This window comes from Microcaecilia unicolor, chromosome 3 (assembly GCF_901765095.1).
Source record: "Microcaecilia unicolor chromosome 3, aMicUni1.1, whole genome shotgun sequence".
Lineage (NCBI taxonomy): Eukaryota > Metazoa > Chordata > Amphibia > Gymnophiona > Siphonopidae > Microcaecilia > Microcaecilia unicolor.
The window spans coordinates 42,407,321-42,428,813 of record NC_044033.1 but is presented as its reverse complement, the minus strand read 5'-3'; the positions used below and the strand labels follow the sequence as shown (position 1 = coordinate 42,428,813).

At 41.1% G+C, this 21,493-nt stretch overlaps 1 protein-coding gene across 3 annotated transcripts in view; it reads left to right on the top strand.

Moving 5' to 3' along the window:
- Positions 1 to 40: 40 nt before the first annotated feature.
- The window catches only part of ASB3 (ankyrin repeat and SOCS box containing 3), a 129,273-nt gene continuing 107,820 nt past the window's right edge, over positions 41 to 21,493 (top strand). Inside the window, exons 1-3 of one of the 3 annotated variants that reach the window (XM_030194619.1) lie at positions 41 to 180; positions 2,313 to 2,519; positions 5,534 to 5,692. In XM_030194619.1, coding sequence (XP_030050479.1) covers positions 2,324 to 2,519; positions 5,534 to 5,692 — 355 coding nt within the window. In that variant the 5' untranslated portion in view covers positions 41 to 180; positions 2,313 to 2,323. Of the gene's footprint in view, positions 185 to 263; positions 292 to 2,312; positions 2,520 to 5,533; positions 5,693 to 21,493 lie in introns of those variants that run through there. The other 2 variants (XM_030194620.1, XM_030194621.1) reach the window with 2 other exon arrangements.

The window sequence follows — 21,493 nt, the reverse complement described above, 5'->3', positions numbered from 1 at the left end:
GGGCACGTAGCCAATGGCGGAAGAAGAGGAAGCGCTAATTTTATTTTCGTTTTTTTCTTATGTTTGTGCAGTGGGGCAGTGGATGCTGCGTGGAATTCCAAGCTCTGGGAAGTGTTTGCCTGGGGTTGGAAAAGCTAGAAAGCGTCTGGTTTGGTGTCCGAGATAGAGGTGGATGGTGGTGTGAGTAGTAAGCTCATTGTGCTATAGACGTGATTGTTCGGGAATCGGGGGGAGGGTTTGCTTGTTTTTTTTTTTTTGAGTAGCGTGAACCGTGTTAGAGCACTTTTAAAGGTAATAAATAGAAATAAAACAAAACTTAGAAAAGAAAGTAAGGTGATACATTTTTTTACTGGACTAAATATATTTTTTGATTAGCTTTTGAAGGTAACCCATCTTCAGATCAGAATAAGCAAATGTTGATAAATAACAGTATATATAAGTGAAACACCGAAACATTCCAATGACTGTCTTACAGGAAGGGGGGGGGGGGGGGGGGAGTGGATGAGAGACATGGAGAGATGTATAGTAGATAAGAAAGGGTTACCATATTTGCCCTGACCAAAAAAAGAGGACACCAATAGCCACACCTTCTGTCACGTTCCCTCCCACCCTACACAGTCACCTTGACGATCCCCCCCAAAGAAAGCCATCCCCTTCTATATATTTTCCTCCCCTCCCACAAATCTTTTTCCAGCCTCCCTCCACCCACATTTTTTTAACAACTCCCACACCACCCCACACCACCCTCTACCCACGTTCCACATTCCCTTCCCTCCCTTACCTTATGGTTCCCTGGTGGTCTAGTGGCCTCTTTGGGACAGGAAAGGACACCACTCTTTCCTGCCTGTTGATGCCACAGCCTGCTTGCTGCCGGCGCTGCTTCAAAATGGCAGCTGACACTTCAAGCGGTAACCCTGTAAGACTTCTGGAAGTCTTACGAGGCCACTGCTTGAAGTCTCGGCAGCCATTTTGAAGCAGCACCAGTTCTAGCAAGTGGGAGACTTGTCCTGTTTTTGAGGCCTCTGGGGGGACGTCTAGGGAGATTCCAGCCTGTCTGTCCGCAAACCCATATGAATGGGCAGGCTGTAAAAACCCACCTGGACATCCACAGTGACCTCTAAAAGAGGACATGTTTGGGTAAAACCGAACATATGGTAACTCTAAGATAAGATGGTGACAAAACAGTAGAATTTTATGGTTTATAATGGGCTTGAAAACCCAGATCTTTCTTAAGTCCTGTCGGGTGTCAAAATATTTAATCATTTTGACTTTAAAGGTCTTTTATTCCTGGATTGTCTTAAAGTTTTCTTTTAGTATTCTCACCATAAAATTTTAACTAAATGTACTTATACAGGACCTTGTATTTAAGTCCTCTTCAATTGGGATAATGAAGGTTTAAGCAGGTGCGTGATGAACTTTTGTTGTTTCTCTCTGGTAAGTCAATTAGGTCTGACATGTATGATGGGGCATCTCCATAAATGATTTTATGGACCAAGGTACATATCTTGAATGCAATACGATCTTTCAGTTGGAGCCAATGCAGGCTTTCTCTAAGGGGTCTGGCACTTTCATATTTTGCCTTGCCGAATATTAATCTGGCTGCGGTGTTCTGGGCTGTCTGGAGTTTCTTGATGGTTTGTGCCTTGCATCCCGTGTATAAGGAATTACAGTAGTCCAAATGGCTCAGAACCAATGATTGCACCAATACACGAAATGTCTCTCTTGGGAAGAAAGGACTTGCTCTTCTGAGCCTCCACATTGCATAGAACATTTTCTTTATGATGTTTTTTTACATGGCAGTCTAGATTAAGATTGCGTTCAATTGTTACGCCTAGGAGTTTTAACCCTTGTATGTGAGGTTCTATGCCTGTTTTTGTGTGTAGAGCATAGTATGCAGTTTGGAAATTCTTCCTTCGTTCCTTCCTTTTCCTGTCGGTAATTGTAGTTCTGTTTTCTACTTCTGACTGCGTTCCTTTTTTCTCTTCCTCTTTATTTTAGCATATTTTTTTAATTTTATTTTTTCTTACATTTGTACCCCGTGCTTTCCCACTGATAGCAGGTTCAATGCGGCGTACATATTATATACAGGTACTTATTTGTACCTGGGGCAATGGAGGGTTAAGTGACTTGCCCAGTAAGCTGCTCAGATGGGATTCCCGTTGTGGCGGGGTAACAGATTTTAAATAGACTTGAAAATACATAAATAAATGAATCTCAACAAAAAGTTTTTATCCTTGAGCAAACTGTGTTTATATAATCCTCTCCATGGTATGTTTTAAGGTTGTTTCAATATCATTTGTTTTATTATATAGAAACTCCCCAAATGGACTTTACAGAAGATTACTTGGATACCTGCTCTGCTGTAGGCCTTGCAGCAAGAAAGGGAGCTACAAAATGTTTACAGAGACTCCTTAAACAGGGACGGAGCATTGATATACGTGATAACAGAGGCTGGATGCCCATTCATGAAGCGGCATTTCATGATTCAAGTGAATGTTTGCGACTGCTAATTCAAACAAGTAAGGCCACTTTGACAGGGACTTGACTGGTAGCCTCTGGCTCCCCTTCTCACCCTCATTTTTTCTGAATAGCAAAGAAATCAACCAGTTTCATACTAAGGGTGGGGTGGTGGGTGCAGTCTGCCCCAGGTGCAGGCAGCAAGAGGGTGGGCAGAGGAGGCACGAGACTGTCGGCTGTGTTGGTCCCCTGCCCCCTCTGATGTTACTTTATCTTCAGGGGCAGGACACCATGAGCCGACAGCCGCACACCTTCTTCGTGTACCCCCTTTCTAGGAGGAAAGGTGGTGGGGTGATGCGCTTCGGGGTGGGGCACAGTGGCAACCCACCCCAGGTGACGAACAAGCTAGGTACATCACTGAATATCAACCACTATCTGCTGTTTTCTGGTTTTCATGATTGCCATCTTCTTTTATACTTTGGTGTGTTACCTTCTTGTAACATCTGTATGCTTGCTAAATGGGTTTAAATGCTCTGTAAGACATCTGATGGAAGGGCCTTGTGTGTTTTTGAAAGTAAATCTACAGCAGCACGATTGGCCTAAGTTTCATACTCTGTGGAGAATTCAGTTTATTGACAAAGAGAATGAAATAGCCACGCAGTACCAGGATGGAGTAGCTTGCTTAGGATATGCTGGAAGAGCTTTTGAGCAAGTGTGTCCTGTTTTGTGTCTTGTCTGTAGAGGAATCTATTTTTTTTCCATTCTGTTCTATGAAATAAACTTGATTTTAAGTCTGTCAAAGCTCCTGTAGTTGTTTGCTTTTATCATTTTTTGTTGCAGTTTTTCTCTCTTCATCTTTATCCCCCTTCAAAAAAACCCAAAACCTTTTTACTTCCTTTACTGAGTTTAACTTAGCTACACTCTTCAACCTACCAAAGGAAAATACCACTTCTAAAAGGTGCCACATCTGAGACAGGAAGATGGACACAATAGAAATAGAGACACAAAAAGGAAGCATATGGCTTTTCCAATCTGCCCATCCAAACCAACAATCCAGTCTCTATAACCCTTTCATCCTCAGATATTATAGGTGCTTGTTCCTTGTTTCTTGATTTCTGATACTTTCCTTGTATCCGCCACCCATCTGGGAGGCTATTCCACATGTTCACTACTGTTTCAGTAAAGAGATACTTTCTTGAGTACTCCTGATTCTACCCGCTTCACCCTTATCTCTTCACTCCTCATTCCAGAGCCTTCTTTCCACTGAAAAAGGCCTGACTCCTAGCTATTTATACTTTATAGGTATTTAAATAGCTTTATCTTCCCAGATATACATGTTAAGATCTTTTAAGTTTGTCCCCATATGCTTTATAATGGCCGTTGATCATTGTGGTTAATATCATTTTGAAGGTGTGGTCTCCAGAATTCTACACAGTACTCCAGAGTTTTATACAGTGGCACAATCACACTTCCTTCCTGCTGGCCATTCCTTTCCTAATGCTTCAAGTGTCGTCCTGGGATTTCCTGTTACCTTTTGTACCTGTTTGGCCATCTTAAGATCCTCTGATACACTCAGCCCCAGGTCTAGTACTTCTTTCTGCATAGAAGAACTTTGCTGTCTGTACTGTACCACACTCGCGGGTTTTTCCAACTCAAATGCATGACCTGCATTTTGTAGCATAAAATCTTAGTTGACAAACTCTGGATCATTCTTCAAGCTCCACTAGTTCTCTCCTCATGTTTCTACACCTTTCTGGTTATCTACCCTACTGCAGACTTTGGTATTAGCAGCTCCTCTTATTATAGAAAATTATTGAAAAAAAATAAAACTAAACCAAGAGCCAGTCCTTGTGGCATATCAATAGTAATACCTTTTCCTTGGTGTGAATTTAATTTACCACTGCCCCTGTGTTGCCTCCCACTCAACCAGTTTCTAATTCAGTCAGTCTCTTTTGGGCCTCATACCAATGATGTTCAGTTTATTTATTAGTTGGCTATACAGACTTGTGTCAAAGGCCTTGTTAAGATCCTAGTATAACATGGGGTTCATTTTCAAAGCACTTAGACTTACAAACTTCCATACGTTACTAGTGGGCTCATTTTTGAAAGAGAAGGACGTCCATCTTTCAACATAAAACGGAAGATGGACGTTCTTCTCCCAGAGACGTCCAAATCGGTATAATCAAAACCCGTGACAATTGTCTAGTGACAATTTCCAGTATCTGGTAAGAACATTACTTACTAAGCAGGCCTGAAGCTGTCAGTACAACATTTCAACATATAGGGCAGACAAGCATTTATTCATTTTCATCTTATTTTCCATACTAATATTTACCTTTTAATATTCTCTTGAGAATGAGGGGTACCATTATTTTCATATATAGTCTCATTATCAGTAATTCTGACCTATCGAGTCAGTAAATTGAGTAAAACAGTACTTCGAATGCTCTCTAGTGACAAGAGAGAATTAATTCTGAGTTCAAATGATAGCTTCTGAAGGTTACCTAGTAGGAGGACTTGCTTTTGGCTGACGAGTGAAGCTGGTGCTTTATTTAGATTTTTAAACCACTGAAATTGCAAATTCTAACTCTGAGGAACAATAGTAGAAGTTGCCATATAATTTATGATTGTAAGTATCAATATTATCTGAAAATTCTAAGCCCTCCAAAGCCATCAGTTTAATAACCAGCACAGGGTATAAGCAAAGATGGAACATATAGATAGGTAAGAGAGTAACAGGAGTAGGAAAATATGGGAATTAATTTAAGAAAGTTGCACTTGAGGTCAGAAAGGTGCTTGGATATTAGCTAGGGTAGGAGTAGATAAACACTTTGAAGACAAGCAGTAAAACTTTATACTTGATTCTGAACTCAACTGGCAACCAATGCAAATGCTTCAATCTACTAGAGATGTGGTCATACCTGGATAGCCCATATAACATGTAGTATGTGCATCCGGTGTCAATCCTTGCCTCAGACGCACTTAAAGAATTAGTTGCACAATGACAAATTCATCTGTACTGGAAGATTTCCTATCTTAAACTTGATCTAAGAAGAATTTTAAAATAATCTTTTAGGTGATTCTCCATCATACATAAAATCGGAAACGTTTGAGGGATGGACTGCACTGCATCTTGCTGCTAAAGGTGGAAGTGTCAAAAGTGCCAAAATCCTTTTAAAAGCTGGAGCTGACCCTAACCAGATGACTCATCAGAAAACAGCAGCATTATTTGTGGGTGAGTTACAAGTTGGGAGTTCTAATATAACCCTGAAAGTGTGTGTGGCTGAAGGACAGATACAGATAGGACTATAAAGGGAACAGATATGGAGGAGTATTTTCAAAGCACTTAGACTTACAAAGTTACATAGAGGGGCATTTTCGATATGATGTCTAAGTCCGACTTTGGTCATTTTGCAAAAAATAGCTCCCTTAACTGTAGACAAATCTATGAGATAAATATTGATGGGCATAAGTCTCTTGCCCTTGAGTTTAACAGTTGGTGAATTTATATATCATCCTCCAAGTGTGGAGTTGCAAGTGGATGCAACCTCATTAGCAAAACTTTTATTTGCTTACTTTTCAAATATCTAAGTCACTTAATAGACCTAAGGAATTGTTTTCTAAAGTATGAGCTCTAACTCCTCCTCAGTTGCTACCTAACTCTGCATGTTAGGTAAGCTGAGATGTTGCTGATTTGCTATCTTGAAAAGTGTAAAATTAACGGTTCCCACTTGAGATGTATCAAATAGTAATGTTCTGGAATAAGAAGAGAGGTGGAGCAATTTTCTAATGTTACAACCGATCAGACCTATATTCTGTAGTAGCACAATCTTTAGACAAGGGAAGTATGTTGAAGGGGCTCATTTTCAAAGCACATGGCCATCTCAAAATGGCCGATATAAAACAACAAAGCAGAGTGGAATCAATGCATTTATTGGAACAATACCCGACGTGGCCACGTTTCGCCCTCAGGCTGCTTCAGGGGTACAAACTATCAGAAGTGTATATAAATATGTCATACACACTTGAAGTGAGATAAAAACAATTGTTCCAGAAATTTAGTTCCACTTATCTGCTGCTCCCAACTTAACTGATATGCATTAGGTAATGCTACAAGTGTTTCCATCTTCAGGAGATATTCCTCAAGGATCCATATTGTCATTAGTGTTGTGCAATCTTTAGTTCCCCTCCTTAAGTGACCTCATGATCTACCTTCCTGTAAAAAGTGTGTAATCCTGCTTGAATGTGTAGTTGAGATCATGGGACTAATCTCAAGATGGTTGAAAGTGACCAGTCTTGGTTTGAATTGTCAGAAGACCCATCATATTATTAATCCTGATTAGATTGTAAGCTCTGTCGAGCAGGGGCTGTCTCTTCATGTTCAAGTGTACAGCGCTGCGTACATCTAGTAGAGCTATAGAAACAATAAGAAGTAGTAGTAGTAGTTATAAATATGGTGACTTAGATTGGAATTTAACAGAAATGTGCATATGTGTTGAGAGGGGGAGGGATTTAATGGGATGCTGTGGAGAAATACAGAACAAGGCTCTTTAGAATCTGTTGATGTTTACTTGTTTCAATCTCTTACCTCTGCTGGTTACAAACTCTTATTTTGTCAATTATATTAGTAAATGTTTGGAAGTGAAGGAGTAGATAGGTGGTTTGGATTTTTTCGCCTTTTTTTTTGTGATACTTGGTTGACATCTGTACAGGGTCATTGATTTTACCACCTTTCTGTGGTACAACCAAAGTAGTTTATATATGTTATACGCAGGTAATGTTTGTGAACCAGATGGGGTAATAGAAGTTCATGCATAAGAGCTGATTTTTTTATTAAGTAGGGTCCATATTCAAAAGGAGCTGTATGTTTACCAATAGTCGATTAAAAATGTAACTCCTGTAGCCACTGATTTTTAAAGATGCTGTGCAGATAGTACCTACTAGAATTACCCTTTACATTTTGGTGCCAGTTACACGCATAGTAGTTTAGAATACTAGCACATATGGATATGCCAGTATTCTGCCCAAACGCTATTCTATAATTATACACATATCTTACATAATTTGTAGTTTGTAGGTGCGTATACACAGGGGAGGTGTCTGAGCAGAGCATGTGTGGGGTACACAGTGGTTTGTGTAACTTATAGAACACTGTAAATATAGAAACAGAGAAAATTGTAGGCATATAAAGACCATAAGCCTATCCAGTCTCCCCATCTATTCCATCTAATCTCCCTATCGCTCCCTTAGAGATCCTATGTACTTGTCCCAAGCTCTCTTGAATTCAGATACTGTTTTCATCTCCATCACTTCCACTGGAAGGCTGTTCCACGAATTCACCACCCTTTCCACAAAGAAATATTACCTAAGGTTACTTCTGAGTCTATCCCCTTTCACCTTCATCCTATGCCCCTTGGTTTCAGAGCTTCCTTTTCAATTAAGAGACTTGCCTTTTGTGCATTTATGCTGCATAGGTATATAAATGTTTCTTTCATATCTCCCCTCACCTACCTTTCTTCTGGAGTATACGTATTGTGATCTTTAAGTCTGTCCCCATATGCTTTATGATGAAGACCACTGACCATTTTAGTAGCTGACCTCTGGACCAACTCCATCCTGTTTATATCTTTTTGAAGGTGTGGTCTCCAGAATTGTTCAACAATATTCTAAATGAAGTCTCATAAGAGTCTTATACAGGGGTATCATTACTGGCCATACCTCTCCCTATGCACCCAAGCATCCTTCTAGCTTTTGCCTTCACTTTTTTCTGCCTGTTGGCCACCTTAAGTTCACATATGATCACACCCAAGTCCCGCTCCTCTTTGGTGCACAAAAGTTGTTCCCCCTAAACTGTACCGTTCCCTTAGGTTTTTGCAGCCCAAATTCTTGACCCTGCATTTTTTATGATCTTTTGAGGGCTTCGGCGAAGGAGGTTTCCCTAGCGGTCACCGCATGTTGCTGGCTGTGGTTGCGGCATTGGGCTGCAAACGTGGCCTCTAAGTCATTGCTAGCAAGGCTTCCTTTTAGGGGAAAGCTTTTGTTTGGGACAGACCTAGAACAGATTGTGAAGAGCCTTGGTGACTCTAAGGGCCAGTTCCTCCCGGAGGACAGGTCCAAGTTTGTGCGACCGGCAGGACCTAGACCTAAGTTTAGGGATACATGACGTTACCGTCCAGGTCGCGGGGCCTCTTTTCAGAGAGCAAGGTCTTCTCAGAGACCTCAGCCCTTTTGAGGTGACAGGTGGACCTTCCTTTCCGGTAGCAGAAACCAGCCCGCAGCCAGGTCCGCCCAATGATGGGGCCCTGGTCCATCTCCAGCCGGTTATTGGGGGCAGGTTGTCCTACGTGAACTGTCAGGGGGGTACCAGGAGTGCACCACTAGTGCGCGAGGCGGCTCTGATCTGCCGTTGGGCAGAGACTCATCTCTCTCTCTCTTGACGGCGGCTCATATAGCGGGGTCACAGAATGTGCAAGTGGACTTTCTCTGTCGTCACCAGTTGGAGCCAGGGGAGTGAAAACTCTCCCCTCTTGCCTTCGATCAGATAGCTTCCCGTTGGGGGATGCCGGTGATGGATTTAATGGCAACCGCATTCAATGCAAAGGTTCCCCGTTTCTTCAGCAGGGGAAGAGAGCTGGGCTCGGAAGGCATCAATGCTCTTCTACAACCTTGGCCCAGGGGCCTGCTCTGTGCCTTTCCCCAGTGGCCAATGGTGGGTAGGTTACTGACTCGCATTGCCAGTCATCCCGGTCGAGTGATCCTGGTGGCCCTGGATTGGCTCAGACGTCCCTGGTACGCCGATATGGTCAGGCTCCTGTTCGATCGTCCTCTCCGGCTCCAGGCGCAGGACGGTCTCTTGCTGCAGGGACCAGTCATCATGGAGGATCCCTCCCCCTTTGGTCTTACGGCCTGGCCCTTGAAAGGGCGAAGTTGAGAAGGAAAGGGTATCCGGACGCGGTTATCATTACGATGCTTCAGGCTCGGAAAAGATCCACTTCAATAGCTTATGCTCGGGTGTGGCGTACCTTCAATTTGTGGTGTGCAAGTTCAGGATTGTCAGTGGCTTCGGTATTGGTTATCCTCGTGTTTCTTCAGGAAGGTGTACAGAAGTCATTCTTGGTGAGTTCTCTTAAGATGCAGGTGGCAGCTCTGGCATACCTTAGAGGCCAGCTTCAGGGGGTGTCGATCGCCTCCCATCTGGATGTGGTTCATTTTTTGAGGGGCGTAAATTGGTTGCGTCCTCCGCACGTGCCAGTTCTGCCATCCTGGAACCTTAATCTAGTTCTCAAAGTGCTTCAGCATCCTCCATTCTAAACCTTATCGGGGATTACGGTTAAGGATCTCACCTTGAAGGCGATTTTCCTAGTAGCCATTTCTTCGGCTTGGAGAATTTCAGAGTTGCAGGCTCGCTCTTGCAGAGACCCCTTCCTGCGTTTTACGGAAGCGGGGGTATTGATTAGGACAGTTCCTTCGTTTTTGCCCAAGGTGGTTTCTCGTTTCCATTTGGTGCAGCCCCTGCATTTACCAACTTTTCGCCGGGAAGATTACCCCAAGCAATTCCGGGCTCTTCATTGCTTTGACGTGAGACGGGCTCTTCTCAGGTATTTGGAGGTGACGAATGAATTTCGTCTTTCTGACCATCTCTTTGTCCTTTTTGGAGGCACTAAGAAGGGTCGTATGGCTTCCAAGGCCACCATAGCCCGGTGGGTGCGGGAGGGCATCACTTCAGCCTACGTGGCATTGGGCAAGCAAGCCCCTGCGCAAATTTGTGCTCATTCTACGTGAGCTCAGGCTTCCTCCTATGTAGAGTCCCGTTTGGGTTCTCTGGAAGATATCTGCAGAACCGCTACATGGGCTTCGGTTCATTCGTTCACTTGTCATTAGTGGGTGGGTGTAGCAGCTCGGCAAGATGCGGTGTTTGGCTTGTCGGTGATTTCTGCCGGGTTGGGGGTGTCCCGCCCTACTTGAGGACTGCTTGGGTACATCCCACAAGTCTCTGGCTTGATCTGTGGGATGCTATGGAAGAAAAAATTAATTCTTACGTGATAATTTTCTTTCCATTAGTTCCAACAGATCAATCCAGAGGCCCCCACTGGATTTACTGTCTGCGATTTTGTTTCAGTTGGTTAGTTTTTTTGGGTTTCGTTGTTCTGAAGGTTCCTTCGTTTGATTAAATAATAAAAAGAAGTACATTTGGAAGTGGTGGAAGTATGTTGGGCATTTGGTCTGACAATGTCAGGAGAGTTTTCTATTGTTTCCATTCCACTACTTTGGTATCGTTCATACTGAGGTTTACTTGGCTGCACAGGTCCACATATAGCAAACCTTGGAGGTTCTCTCTATCTCCACCTGCTGATAGAGGGACACAACCCACAAGTCTCTGGATTGATCTGTTGGGACTAATGGAAAGAAAATTATCAGGTAAGAATTTATTTTTTCGTGACATAGTAATAGAGTGAATAATGACAGATAAAGACCTCCATGGTCCTTTCAGTCTGTTCAACAAGGCAGACAGAGCCACAACTTCCACTCTGCAGGTTTATACACCTTTATGTTTAAACACTGGCATCACAAACAGGGCAGTTAGCTATTCACCATCATGCCAACCACACAGTTTGTTTATTAAACTTAATATACCGCTGAAGTTCACAAGAAAGCACAGGGTGTACAATAAAAAATTAAAATCAACAAAAAAAGAAAGGAACTCCAATAGAAAAGCACACTCATACTTATAAACAATCATCCAATAGGACAAACAGGCACCCCAAAACGTCAAGTCCTCTAACCCTCAGGGAGAGCAATTCCAAAGATGCTTAAAATGTAGAAAGGCACTGGCTGCAAAGATCGTGGGAGTGCATTCCACAATACAGGGGCCACACAAGAAAATGATGCAGTCTTGCAAAGAATAACAATGCAAGGTTGGTTGGTTCCGCAGGAAAACTTGCTTAGATCTTTTTAATGTTCTTTTGGAAAGCATGATAAAGAATTCTATTGTAAGTTATGTCTTCTGAAACAGATTAAATCTATATACAAATGTGTTCTATGATACTCTCAGTGCAATACTACATTTACCGTAGATGTGAAAGGTGAGGGAATATCTGTACTGTATGTGAGAAAATTGTACTGTGCTGCTTACAATCCATTAATCCACATCTGATGTATCTAAGGATTTTTCCCATTTTTGGAAAAATGCCCAGTACCTTCAGTCCTTAGTATACTTTCAGAAAATGTAACTTGTAAATAGGGTAATTTAGTTGCCATGTTCACAAAATTGGATCTTAGTAGCCAGGAAGCTTCCTGGGTTCTACCCTGTCTTTCTTTCTCAGTAACATAGAAACATAGTCAATGACAGCAGATAAAGGGCCTGTAGTAGTGATTGATCAGTAAGAAATCCATCCACAGGTTTACATTTTTTTTTCACAACAGAAATGTATAATGTTGCTTTCTTGTATCAGGTATTGCAGTTATGAATAATTCTCTTTAACTAGAGGATATGTAGTGTAAGTTAGTGTATGCTCTGCTGAAATACAGGATGCAAGTGTGCTATTGGTAGAGATTTGCATAAGAGAGTTTCCGTCTATATCATTTTCAGTAGTTTCAGAAAATACAACTTGACAAACAACTTTACAACTGTGTTAACAATGTAACAATAGTAAAATGATCAAAAGCCGTAGCAGAGAGATTAAATGAATTCTTTGCTTCGGTCTTCACCGAGGAAGATTTGGGTGGGATACCGGTGCCGGAAATGGTATTCGAAGCTGACGAGTTGGAGAAACTTAATGAATTCTCTGTAAACCTGGAGGATGTAATGGGGCAGTTCTACAAACTGAAGAGTAGCAAATCTCCTGGACCGGATAGTATTCATCCCAGAGTACTGATAGAACTGAAAAATGAACTTGTGGAGTTATTGTTAGTAGTAATATGTAATTTATCCTTAAAATCGAGCGTGGTACCTGAAGATTGGAGGGTGGCCAATGTAATGCCGATTTTTAAAAAAGGTTCCAGAGGAGACCCGGGAAATTATAGACCGGTGAGTCTGACGTTGGTGCCGGGCAAAATGGTAAAGACTATTATAAAGGACAAAATTACAGAGCATATTCAAAAGCATAGATTAATGAGACAGTCAACATGGATTTAGTGAAGGGAAATCTTGCCTCACCAATCTACTACATTTCTTTGAAGGGGTGAACAAACATGTGGCTAAAGGTGAGTCGGTTGATATTGTGTATCTGGATTTTCAGAAGGCGTTTGATAAAGTACCTCATGAAAGACTCCAGAGGAAATTGGAGAATCATGGGATAGGAGGTAGTATTCTATAGTGGATTAAAAACTGGTTAAAAGACAGAAAACAGAGAGTAGGGTTAAATGGTCAGTATTCTCAATGGAGAAGGGTAGTTAGTGGGGTTCCCCAGGGGTCTGTGCTGGGACTGCTGCTTTTTAACATATTTATAAATGACCTAGAGATGGGAGTAACTAGTGAGGTAATTAAATTTGCTGATGACACAAAGTTATTCAAAGTCGTTAAATTGTGGGAGGATTGTGAAAAATTACAAGAGGACCTTACGATACTGGGAGACTGGGCATCTAAATGGCAGATGACGTTTGTGAGCAAATGCAAAGTGATGCATGTGGGAAAGAGGAACCCGAATTATAGCTATGTCATGCAAGGTTCCATGTTAGGAGTCACAGACCAAGAAAGGGATCTAGATGTCGTCGTTGATGATACATTGAAACCTTCTGCTCAGTGTTAGGTATTATTAGGAAAGGAATGGAAAACAAAAATGAAGATGTTATAATGCCTTTGTATCACACCATGGTGCGACCACGCCTTGAATATTGTGTTCAATTCTGGTCGTCGTATCTCAAAAAAGGTATAGTGGAATTTGAAAAGGTACAGAGAAGGGTGATGAAAATGATAAAGAGGATGGGACGACTACTATGTTACTATGTATGTATGTTACTTCCCTATGAGGAAAGGCTAAAGTGGCTAGGGCTCTTCAGCTTGGAGAAAAGGCGGCTGAGGGGAGATATGATAGAGGTCTATAAAATAATGAGTGGAGTGTAACGGATAGATGTGAAGCTCTGTTCACGCTTTCCAAAAATACTAGGACTAGGGGGCATGCGATGAAGCTACAATGTAGTAAATTTAAAACGAATCGGAGAGAATGTTTCTTCACTCATCGTGTAATTAAACTCTGGAATTCGTTGCCAGAGAATGTGGTAAAGGTGGTTAGCTTAGTGGAGTTTAAAAAAGGTTTGAATGGCTTCCTAAAGAAAAAGTCCATAGGCCATTATTAAATGGACTTGGGGAAAATCCACTATTTCTGGGATAAGCAATATAGAATGTTTTGAACTTTTTTGGAATCTTGCCAGGTATTTCTGACCTGGATTGGCCACTGTTGGAAACAGGATGCTGGGCTTGATGAACCTTTGGTCTTTCCCAGTATGACAGTACTTATGTAAGCATTAAATACCATCAATGAGGTAAACTTGGATATAAACAAATTTTAAATTCTACCAATAATGGTGATATGATATAGTATGAGAAATATACATTAAAACTGCACAGTAGAACATTCATATAACTGAAATGATGCAGCATAATAGGCAGGTGGAAGAACATTCATATAATATATTTAAATATGTTAACATGTCAGCACAATACAAATGAAACACCTTAAACATGTGTAACCCTGGTTTTACCCCTTCAGTCAGGGCCACTGGTTGAGCTCCCCAGGTTAGTTACCTGGGACCAGGGCTCACAAAACAAGTTATGCTTCAGATGAGCTGGGCGCAGGCCGGGGCCAAAGACAATCCTCTGAAGGGTATTTCCACCCTGGGGGATGCAAAAGGCCCACTTTGTCAAATAATGACCAGCAGTCTCAGTAGGTAAACTTCAAACTCTTTTACTGGATTAACATAAAACCAACGACAGTTCATAAACCAATCCCCATTTTTTCATTTCAAGTGCAACAGAGGCCAAAGTCCCATCCTCGATTAGGGATCCTCTGGGTAGCTGACATGTCCTAGCAGGAATGAGGCTCCTCTGCACTCATGTCCCTCCTGCCTGGGGTGTCATTTTTTTCACCAGGCACTCCTTCCTGCTTATGAATCCTCTTGACAGGGACCCTACTCAGACTCACTCTGCCCCCCCCCCCCCCCCCCCGGCAGAGGTTTCCAGCAACCAACTACTCCAAAGTCCATCTGTTCAGCTCTAGGATTTTTTTTTTGTTACATTTGTACCCCGCGCTTTCCCACTCATGGCAGGCTCAATGCGGTTTACATGGGGCAATGGAGGGTTAAGTGACTTGCCCAGAGTCACAAGGAGCTGCCTGTGCCTGAAGTGGGAATCGAACTTTCCCCAGGACCAAAGTCCACCACCCTAACCACTAGGCCACTCCTCCACTCCTCCATTTCCCTTTGGTACTCAGGTCTTGGCAACTTACTCTGTCCCCCCTGGCAGAGGTTTCCAGCAACCAGCTACTCCAGAGTCCAAACCCTTTGGGATGTTGATTCCCCTTCAGTACTCAGGGTCTCGGCAGGGGTAAGGCAATCACAGACCCGATCCACTTTTCACAATCCCTTTTATTACTTCACCCCTTCTCTGGAGGCTGGGCTCCCTGCATTTCCACTCACCCAGCCAGCTTTACCAACCCCTGTTGCCATAGTGTCCCCCTAGAAAATCCTCCTACCTGTCTGCTGCAGATGCAGACATTCAAATAGCATTAGAACATTCAAATAACATAGGTGTGATGCTTATAGTGTCGGTCAAGAAAACCTAGAGTATGAGATGCGCTTGAAATTGTTTTGGCAAACTGCAAGAGGACATGGGAGAGATATGTCTGTAACTGAGTTATTCTGAGGGAAATCAAAGCTATCTTTCCTGCTCAGACTGTTAAATCCTTGAATTAGAGCTCACATTTGCAATACCTCCAGTTTCATCAGTTTCTGCTTATAAATAATCAGTAGAAGCATCCATTTCTCAAACTGTCATATATAGCTGTTATGTCCCATATAAATATATTTCTGTGTTGTACAAATGCTCTACATTTGACATACCGTAGGATTTTTTTTTCCAGCGGTGTGCTGTATTATATCGGCTAGAATTATAAATATAGTATGGCCTGTGCAGTTTTTTCTGTACCCAATCTACTAATGAGTATTTTTCTGTTTATCCCTTGGCCAGTTGTCTTCTGCTTTCTTTACCTCACAAATTCCCTCTCCTCCTCTTGTCTTTTAGGCCTAGTTTCTACTCCAGCCCCATATACAGTAACCTCCACATCTCAGAAGTTTACAGTGCCTGGCTGGTGAGAGGCTACTACAAATTTTTCACCCATAGCTGCTCTCAAAAATGGGGCAAAACACTTAACCGATCACAGACCAGAGAAGCAGATCAGAAAAATAAAATAAGTGTGGCTCATTGCCTCCAGCACTTTTATTATCACGTGCAGCGTGCTTCAAAAGAGAGTGAATGGGGATTTGGAATGAATAATCACAGCTTAAGTTAGGCAGGGTTGCTCTTCATCCTATTCCCCAGTGTTGCCCTGTAAGTCCTAAGTCACCACGTGCAAACATATTTAAAATCTCTTCACATTCAGATAAAATGTTTATATGAATATAGTAAGTCACTGGCAACTACAGCATAGGTTTTTGGATTCCAAAATGCTTGCATATGGCAAAACGTCTCGCAACAGAAAGCATGTCACTTACAGTCTGGTTATCTCTAGATGATACACTCGCTATCAGTGTGATGTTTCAGCAATCGCCCATTTTCAGAGGTCCCTATTGCACCAAAAAAGTATGTCAATAGATATTCTTGATAATGTGCAACTAATAGAGAAGAGTGATGATTCTGTCTACGGCAATCTTATGTTCTGCCAACCACATATTCAAAGAATGCCATGTGTTGCCAGTGTTTGGACAGGGGCACATGATGATATAAGTGGTGCAACAGTTGTTTTGAAAGTGTACCTAGATGACCATATAAGATCCAGGTATGGTCATAATAGTAATGTATAAAGTTTGAAGGTCAGAAAGAGCAACTTTTTCTCAAGCAGGGCATCCTACAGTGTCATTAGTAATCAGTTGAGTAGACCTCAATACAAAGTTGCTAATGTTCCCGGCACATATAAAAGTGATGCAGGGGCTGGAAAGAGAAGAATCCTTTATGAAGCAGCAAAATGTGCCACTGTGTTTACCTCTGAGTGGACAAATCTCTTATACCAAAGAAGAAAACGTTAGAATGCATGTCAAAGCCACTCAAGTCTGTAAAAGAAGAGCTATTCATGTTGGCAGTAAAAGGCATGTTTCTAAACTCTGTGCACATTTAGATGCCTTCTAGCTAAAAAGCATGTTGTAAGATCTCTTCTCTGTTTGACAGTCTTCTCTCAAATTGTACAATTCTGCCATAATTAGCAAAAGCACCCAACAAGGAGGTTTTCTTTAAAGCGTCTGTTGCTTTATTTGAGATTATTGAATATTTATTTGACAATGGTCAATGATGACTACTACTAATTCTTATTTCTATATCACTACTAGACATACGCAGTTCTGTACACTAATTATTATTATTGTTATGATTAGATTCTGTATTTACTGCCTTTCTAGTTAAACACATATGGGACAGTTCCTGCTCGACAGAGCTTACAATTTAATCAAGACAAACAGGACAAATAAGGGATTAGGGAATTACTTACTACTACTACTTATTTCTAAAGCGCTACTAGACGTACGCAGCACTGTGGTGGGAATGATTAAAACAGACATTGGTACTGAACAAGTGAATAAGAGCTAGGAGTTAAAAGCAGCCCTGGGGAGGGAGGATCCAAGATGGCGTCATGAACCTGATGTGATTGGAATCTCCACTGCTTCTTGTGATTGTTTTCCTCAGAATGCCGAAGCGTAAGTCTGGCTGCCACTGTTGCCTTTCGCTGACTTCCCACGCCGACGGCTGGTGTTTTGGAATTGTTTCTGTGGAGAACAGGAGTGTCGATGAGGTCAGAGATCTGCCCGCTTGCAACGACTTCGATGAGTGGAGAATCCAGTGTGGCACTAGGGCTAGATGTCATTCTGAGTCCCAACCATACAGCGCCTCCCCTGCATTCACAGAGCGCCAGCTTTCCATTGACTGCGCCCTCCCCTTTGCAGCCAGGAAGTGCAGCGTTGGAACGACATGAGGCACAACTACATCCAGCAGAGGACTGGGGGATTTCAGTTTCTCTGAACTCCCAAATGGCTACTGTGGGATCATCTGGTCCTGTGGAAGATTCTTTGATTACATTTAGTGACCTGAGTGCTTTTGCTTTATCAGTTCAACAGGTACAGCCTTCACTCTTTCCTACTTTTCTGACTGAGAAACTGACTGAAGTTACTCTTGTTAATCTATGGGCTCTAATTGTTAATCTGGGTAAAGCTTTGTGCCCCCAGATTCAGATATTGGAGTAAGAAACGCAATCTTTTAAAAAGAGACTGGAGATTGTTGATTCTGATATTTAAAAAATGACTGAAAAAATAAAGAAATGGGAGAAAGAACTCGTTACTGCTGAAGAAATTCAAACAACTGTGATTAAGGATGTAGTGAGTTTGAGGAGAAAAGCTGAAACTTTTGAAAAGTTTTGAGAAGTAATCTACGTTTCTTAAATTTTCTTGGAGTGTTTTTCTATTACTCCTACGGAAATGCTTAGAAGATATATCAAAGAAAGTTTTGGAGTGTCAGAGGAATCTATGCCTCCTTTCTCTCAAACATATTATCTTCTGATTAAACCGGTGGAAGGTCAGTTGACTGAAGAACAAAATGATGTCCCTTTAGGTGTATCGGCAGTCTTTGGACTCTGAAACAGCAATTGCATCAACCTTGTTGGCAACGGTTGCTTTGGCTCCAGATAAAGATTGATTGATGAAAATGTACTTTAAAAATAAGGATAAGATCTTTATGGACTTAAAATTCAAGTTTTCCCAGATGTCAAGAGAAAATCAGAAGAGACATCACCAGTTTATATTACTTAAACTGGGAGTTATTCAGATTGATGCTACTTTTTACTTACGCTATCCATGTAAACGTGTAGTTTGTTACCAGTCAGTTAAATATGTGTTTTTTGAGCCTTCTCATCTTACTGACTTTTTAGTAGCCAAAAGACTACTAGTTAATATCATCATCATTATTTGCTCTAAAATGTAATAAGGCATTCTGTAATCTGTCAGGTTTAATTTCTTTATATAATTATTTTTTCCTAAAAAATATTTCCTCTTTTATAGAGTCTAGGATCTTCAAATAGTGGACTTGAGTTTATTTTATTTTGCTTTTGTATAGAATGTCCTATTTTGAATTATTGGATAGCCTTACTTTACATCTTAATAGACATCGTAGGGTGTAAGTGGAGGTAGAATATATAGATGGGGTAACAGGAGTTAGAGAATGGGAGTACTAACAGTTGCACGAGAAGTCAGAAAGGTGCATGAATGTGATCTCAGCTAGAGTAGGAGTGGGTAAGCAAGTTTGGCTAATAGTTTTCAGAGAAGGGATTTGCTGGTGTTGCAAATCCCTTCTGTGAAAACTATTAGATTTCAGGATACTTTTAAAAGGACTCTAACTGGGAATGGATCTTGGCAATGGCATTCTCTACAGTTATTTATTAACCCTCCCCTTCCTGTTTACTGAGCCTCACGGCAGTGCTGACACAACTCATTCAAACATTCAAAGTAAATGGGTTATGTCGGCATTAACGCACGGCAGCCACTAAAGCAGCTTAGTAAACGGGGGTGGGGTGGGGGAGGTAAGTCATCTCATAGAAATTTAGACAAGCAAGGAAAACTTGGCTTGACTAACAAATGATCGTTTGATTTATATAGAATTTTATGATATTTTTAATGATCTGTATTTTTATAAATCCTGATTATTAATATATTTTATAGTGTGATTGATGATAATATTTCATGTTATCTCGCCTGTGATGTTGGATGATTGTATGCTAACCTGTTCAGAAATCCACCTTGAACTGGATTCTGGTGAATCAGAATATAAATGCTGAAACTAGAATTGAATTAAATAAGAATCAGATGTTCATTTAAATTAAATCAGAATCGGAGATGTTCATCTGACTGTGACAAAGTCCCACCAGGGTTAGCTGATTAGTTTTTCATGGAAGTTTGTATTTTTTTCATCAGGTTTCCCTGGCCCACTTTAATCTGTCATAGAAAGGGTTCAGGAAGTCTATATTTTAATTTTTTTATTAGTAATTAAAAAAAAACAAACAAACCCCAGAACACCTCTCTCCATCAGCTATTTGAATTGTTGCTTGAATGCATCAAATTATTTAGCCATGTATATGCAGTGAAAGTTCTTATCCATGTGTATCAGAATAATCAGTAAACTCAAATTAAAGTAAAATAAAAAACCACAAACCTAAAAGATAGTGTGTTTATAGCTATTAAAAATTAGTCCAGTAGAAAGACATTGCCTACGATTGTCTTGTCAGCCCCTTACTTCCACATTACTTAAATGGACTCAAACAGCATCCTCAATCCTGGTGCTCAGCGATTTATGGAATTTCCTTGCAGCACAAATTTCCACCAGATGTCAGTATAACCAAAGCACAGGAAAACTGTTTCTGATTAAAATATGCTGCACTGAAATGAACTAAAATGGACCCTGGTAAGAGAAGAAAATATCTAACTGCAATTGTTTCATTGTAACCCGCCTTTCTTCCCCAAAACACTTTGTTTTTTTTCCAAATGGCCCCTAATTTGGCAAAGATTTTATATCTTGTGTGTTCTTTTTCTGTCATGGTCCACAACTGTGCACTGTGGTACATGGCTAAAGCCTAAATGTATCTTAATTTTATTGTGCATGTTGTATAGATGTTGATAGCAAACTGACCACTTAAATAATTTTTTTTTTTTGTTTCAATAGTTTTTTATTAATAAACAACAGAATAAACATTACTTCCACAATTCAAAGCAGACATTTGAATATTTCCTCAATAGTATACAATGCTATACATCTCTCATTCTAAGCATTCTCTCTTATTAAGCAACTATAAATCTGCAAATGAACAAATACAAACTTTAATTTATTATTTCTCCCCCCCCCACCCTTCCCCAACCCCCCCTTACCCTCCCTCCCCTCTCCCCTCACACACCTATTGCTAACTCACTTGGGTCATGGCTCTTATGTGTGTCCAGAGTTCATCGTTCATATTATAATTTCCTAACCTTTTGTCAGTTAGTTTCTCCATCTCCTCAATTAGGGACAGTTTTAGAAGCCAGTCTTGCTCTGTTGGTGCCTCCTGCTGTTTCCAAAACCGAGCAATGACACTCTTTGCAGCTGTCAAGCACATCCTCTTCAAACGTCTTTGCCATTTAGCTCCTCGTCTGTTCCCTAAGCCCAACAGGCACCACTGAGGCTCACACAAAAAGTTCTTGCCTGTGTGGGCAGTTATCTTTGCAGTAATAGTTTGCCAATACACTTGTAATTTCCCACAGGACCACCAAATATGTAAAAAGGTTCCCACATCCGTTAAACATCTCCAACAATACTGTGAGGCCCCTGGAAACATCACATGCAGCCTATGTGGGGTAAAATACTATCTCGATAGTACCTTGAAGGCATTTTCTTTCAACAACACACATGTCGATGCTTTGTTAACTTCCAAAATAATGGCCTTCCACTCATGTACTGTTAATTCCTTCTGCAAATCCCTTTCCCATCTAGTCATATACAAACATTTCTCAAAACTCCTACCCCTTATAAATTTATACAGCTTAGATATAACTCCCTTCATTGTTCCCAGAGAGCCCCACAAGTTCTCTAATTCTTCATGATCCTCTGGATCCTTTCGTAACCATCCTTGTGTATGAATGTAATGTTGGACCTGTAAATAAAAGAATCTATCCCTATCCAAAACCCCATAATCTTCCTTGAGCTCTGTAAACAATCTCATTTTCCCATCTTCTAATAAATCTCGAAATCTCAATATGCCCCTCTCAGCCCACCTCTTTGCTACCGGATTTCCCAACCCCACCCTAAATGTGGGTTCCCCCC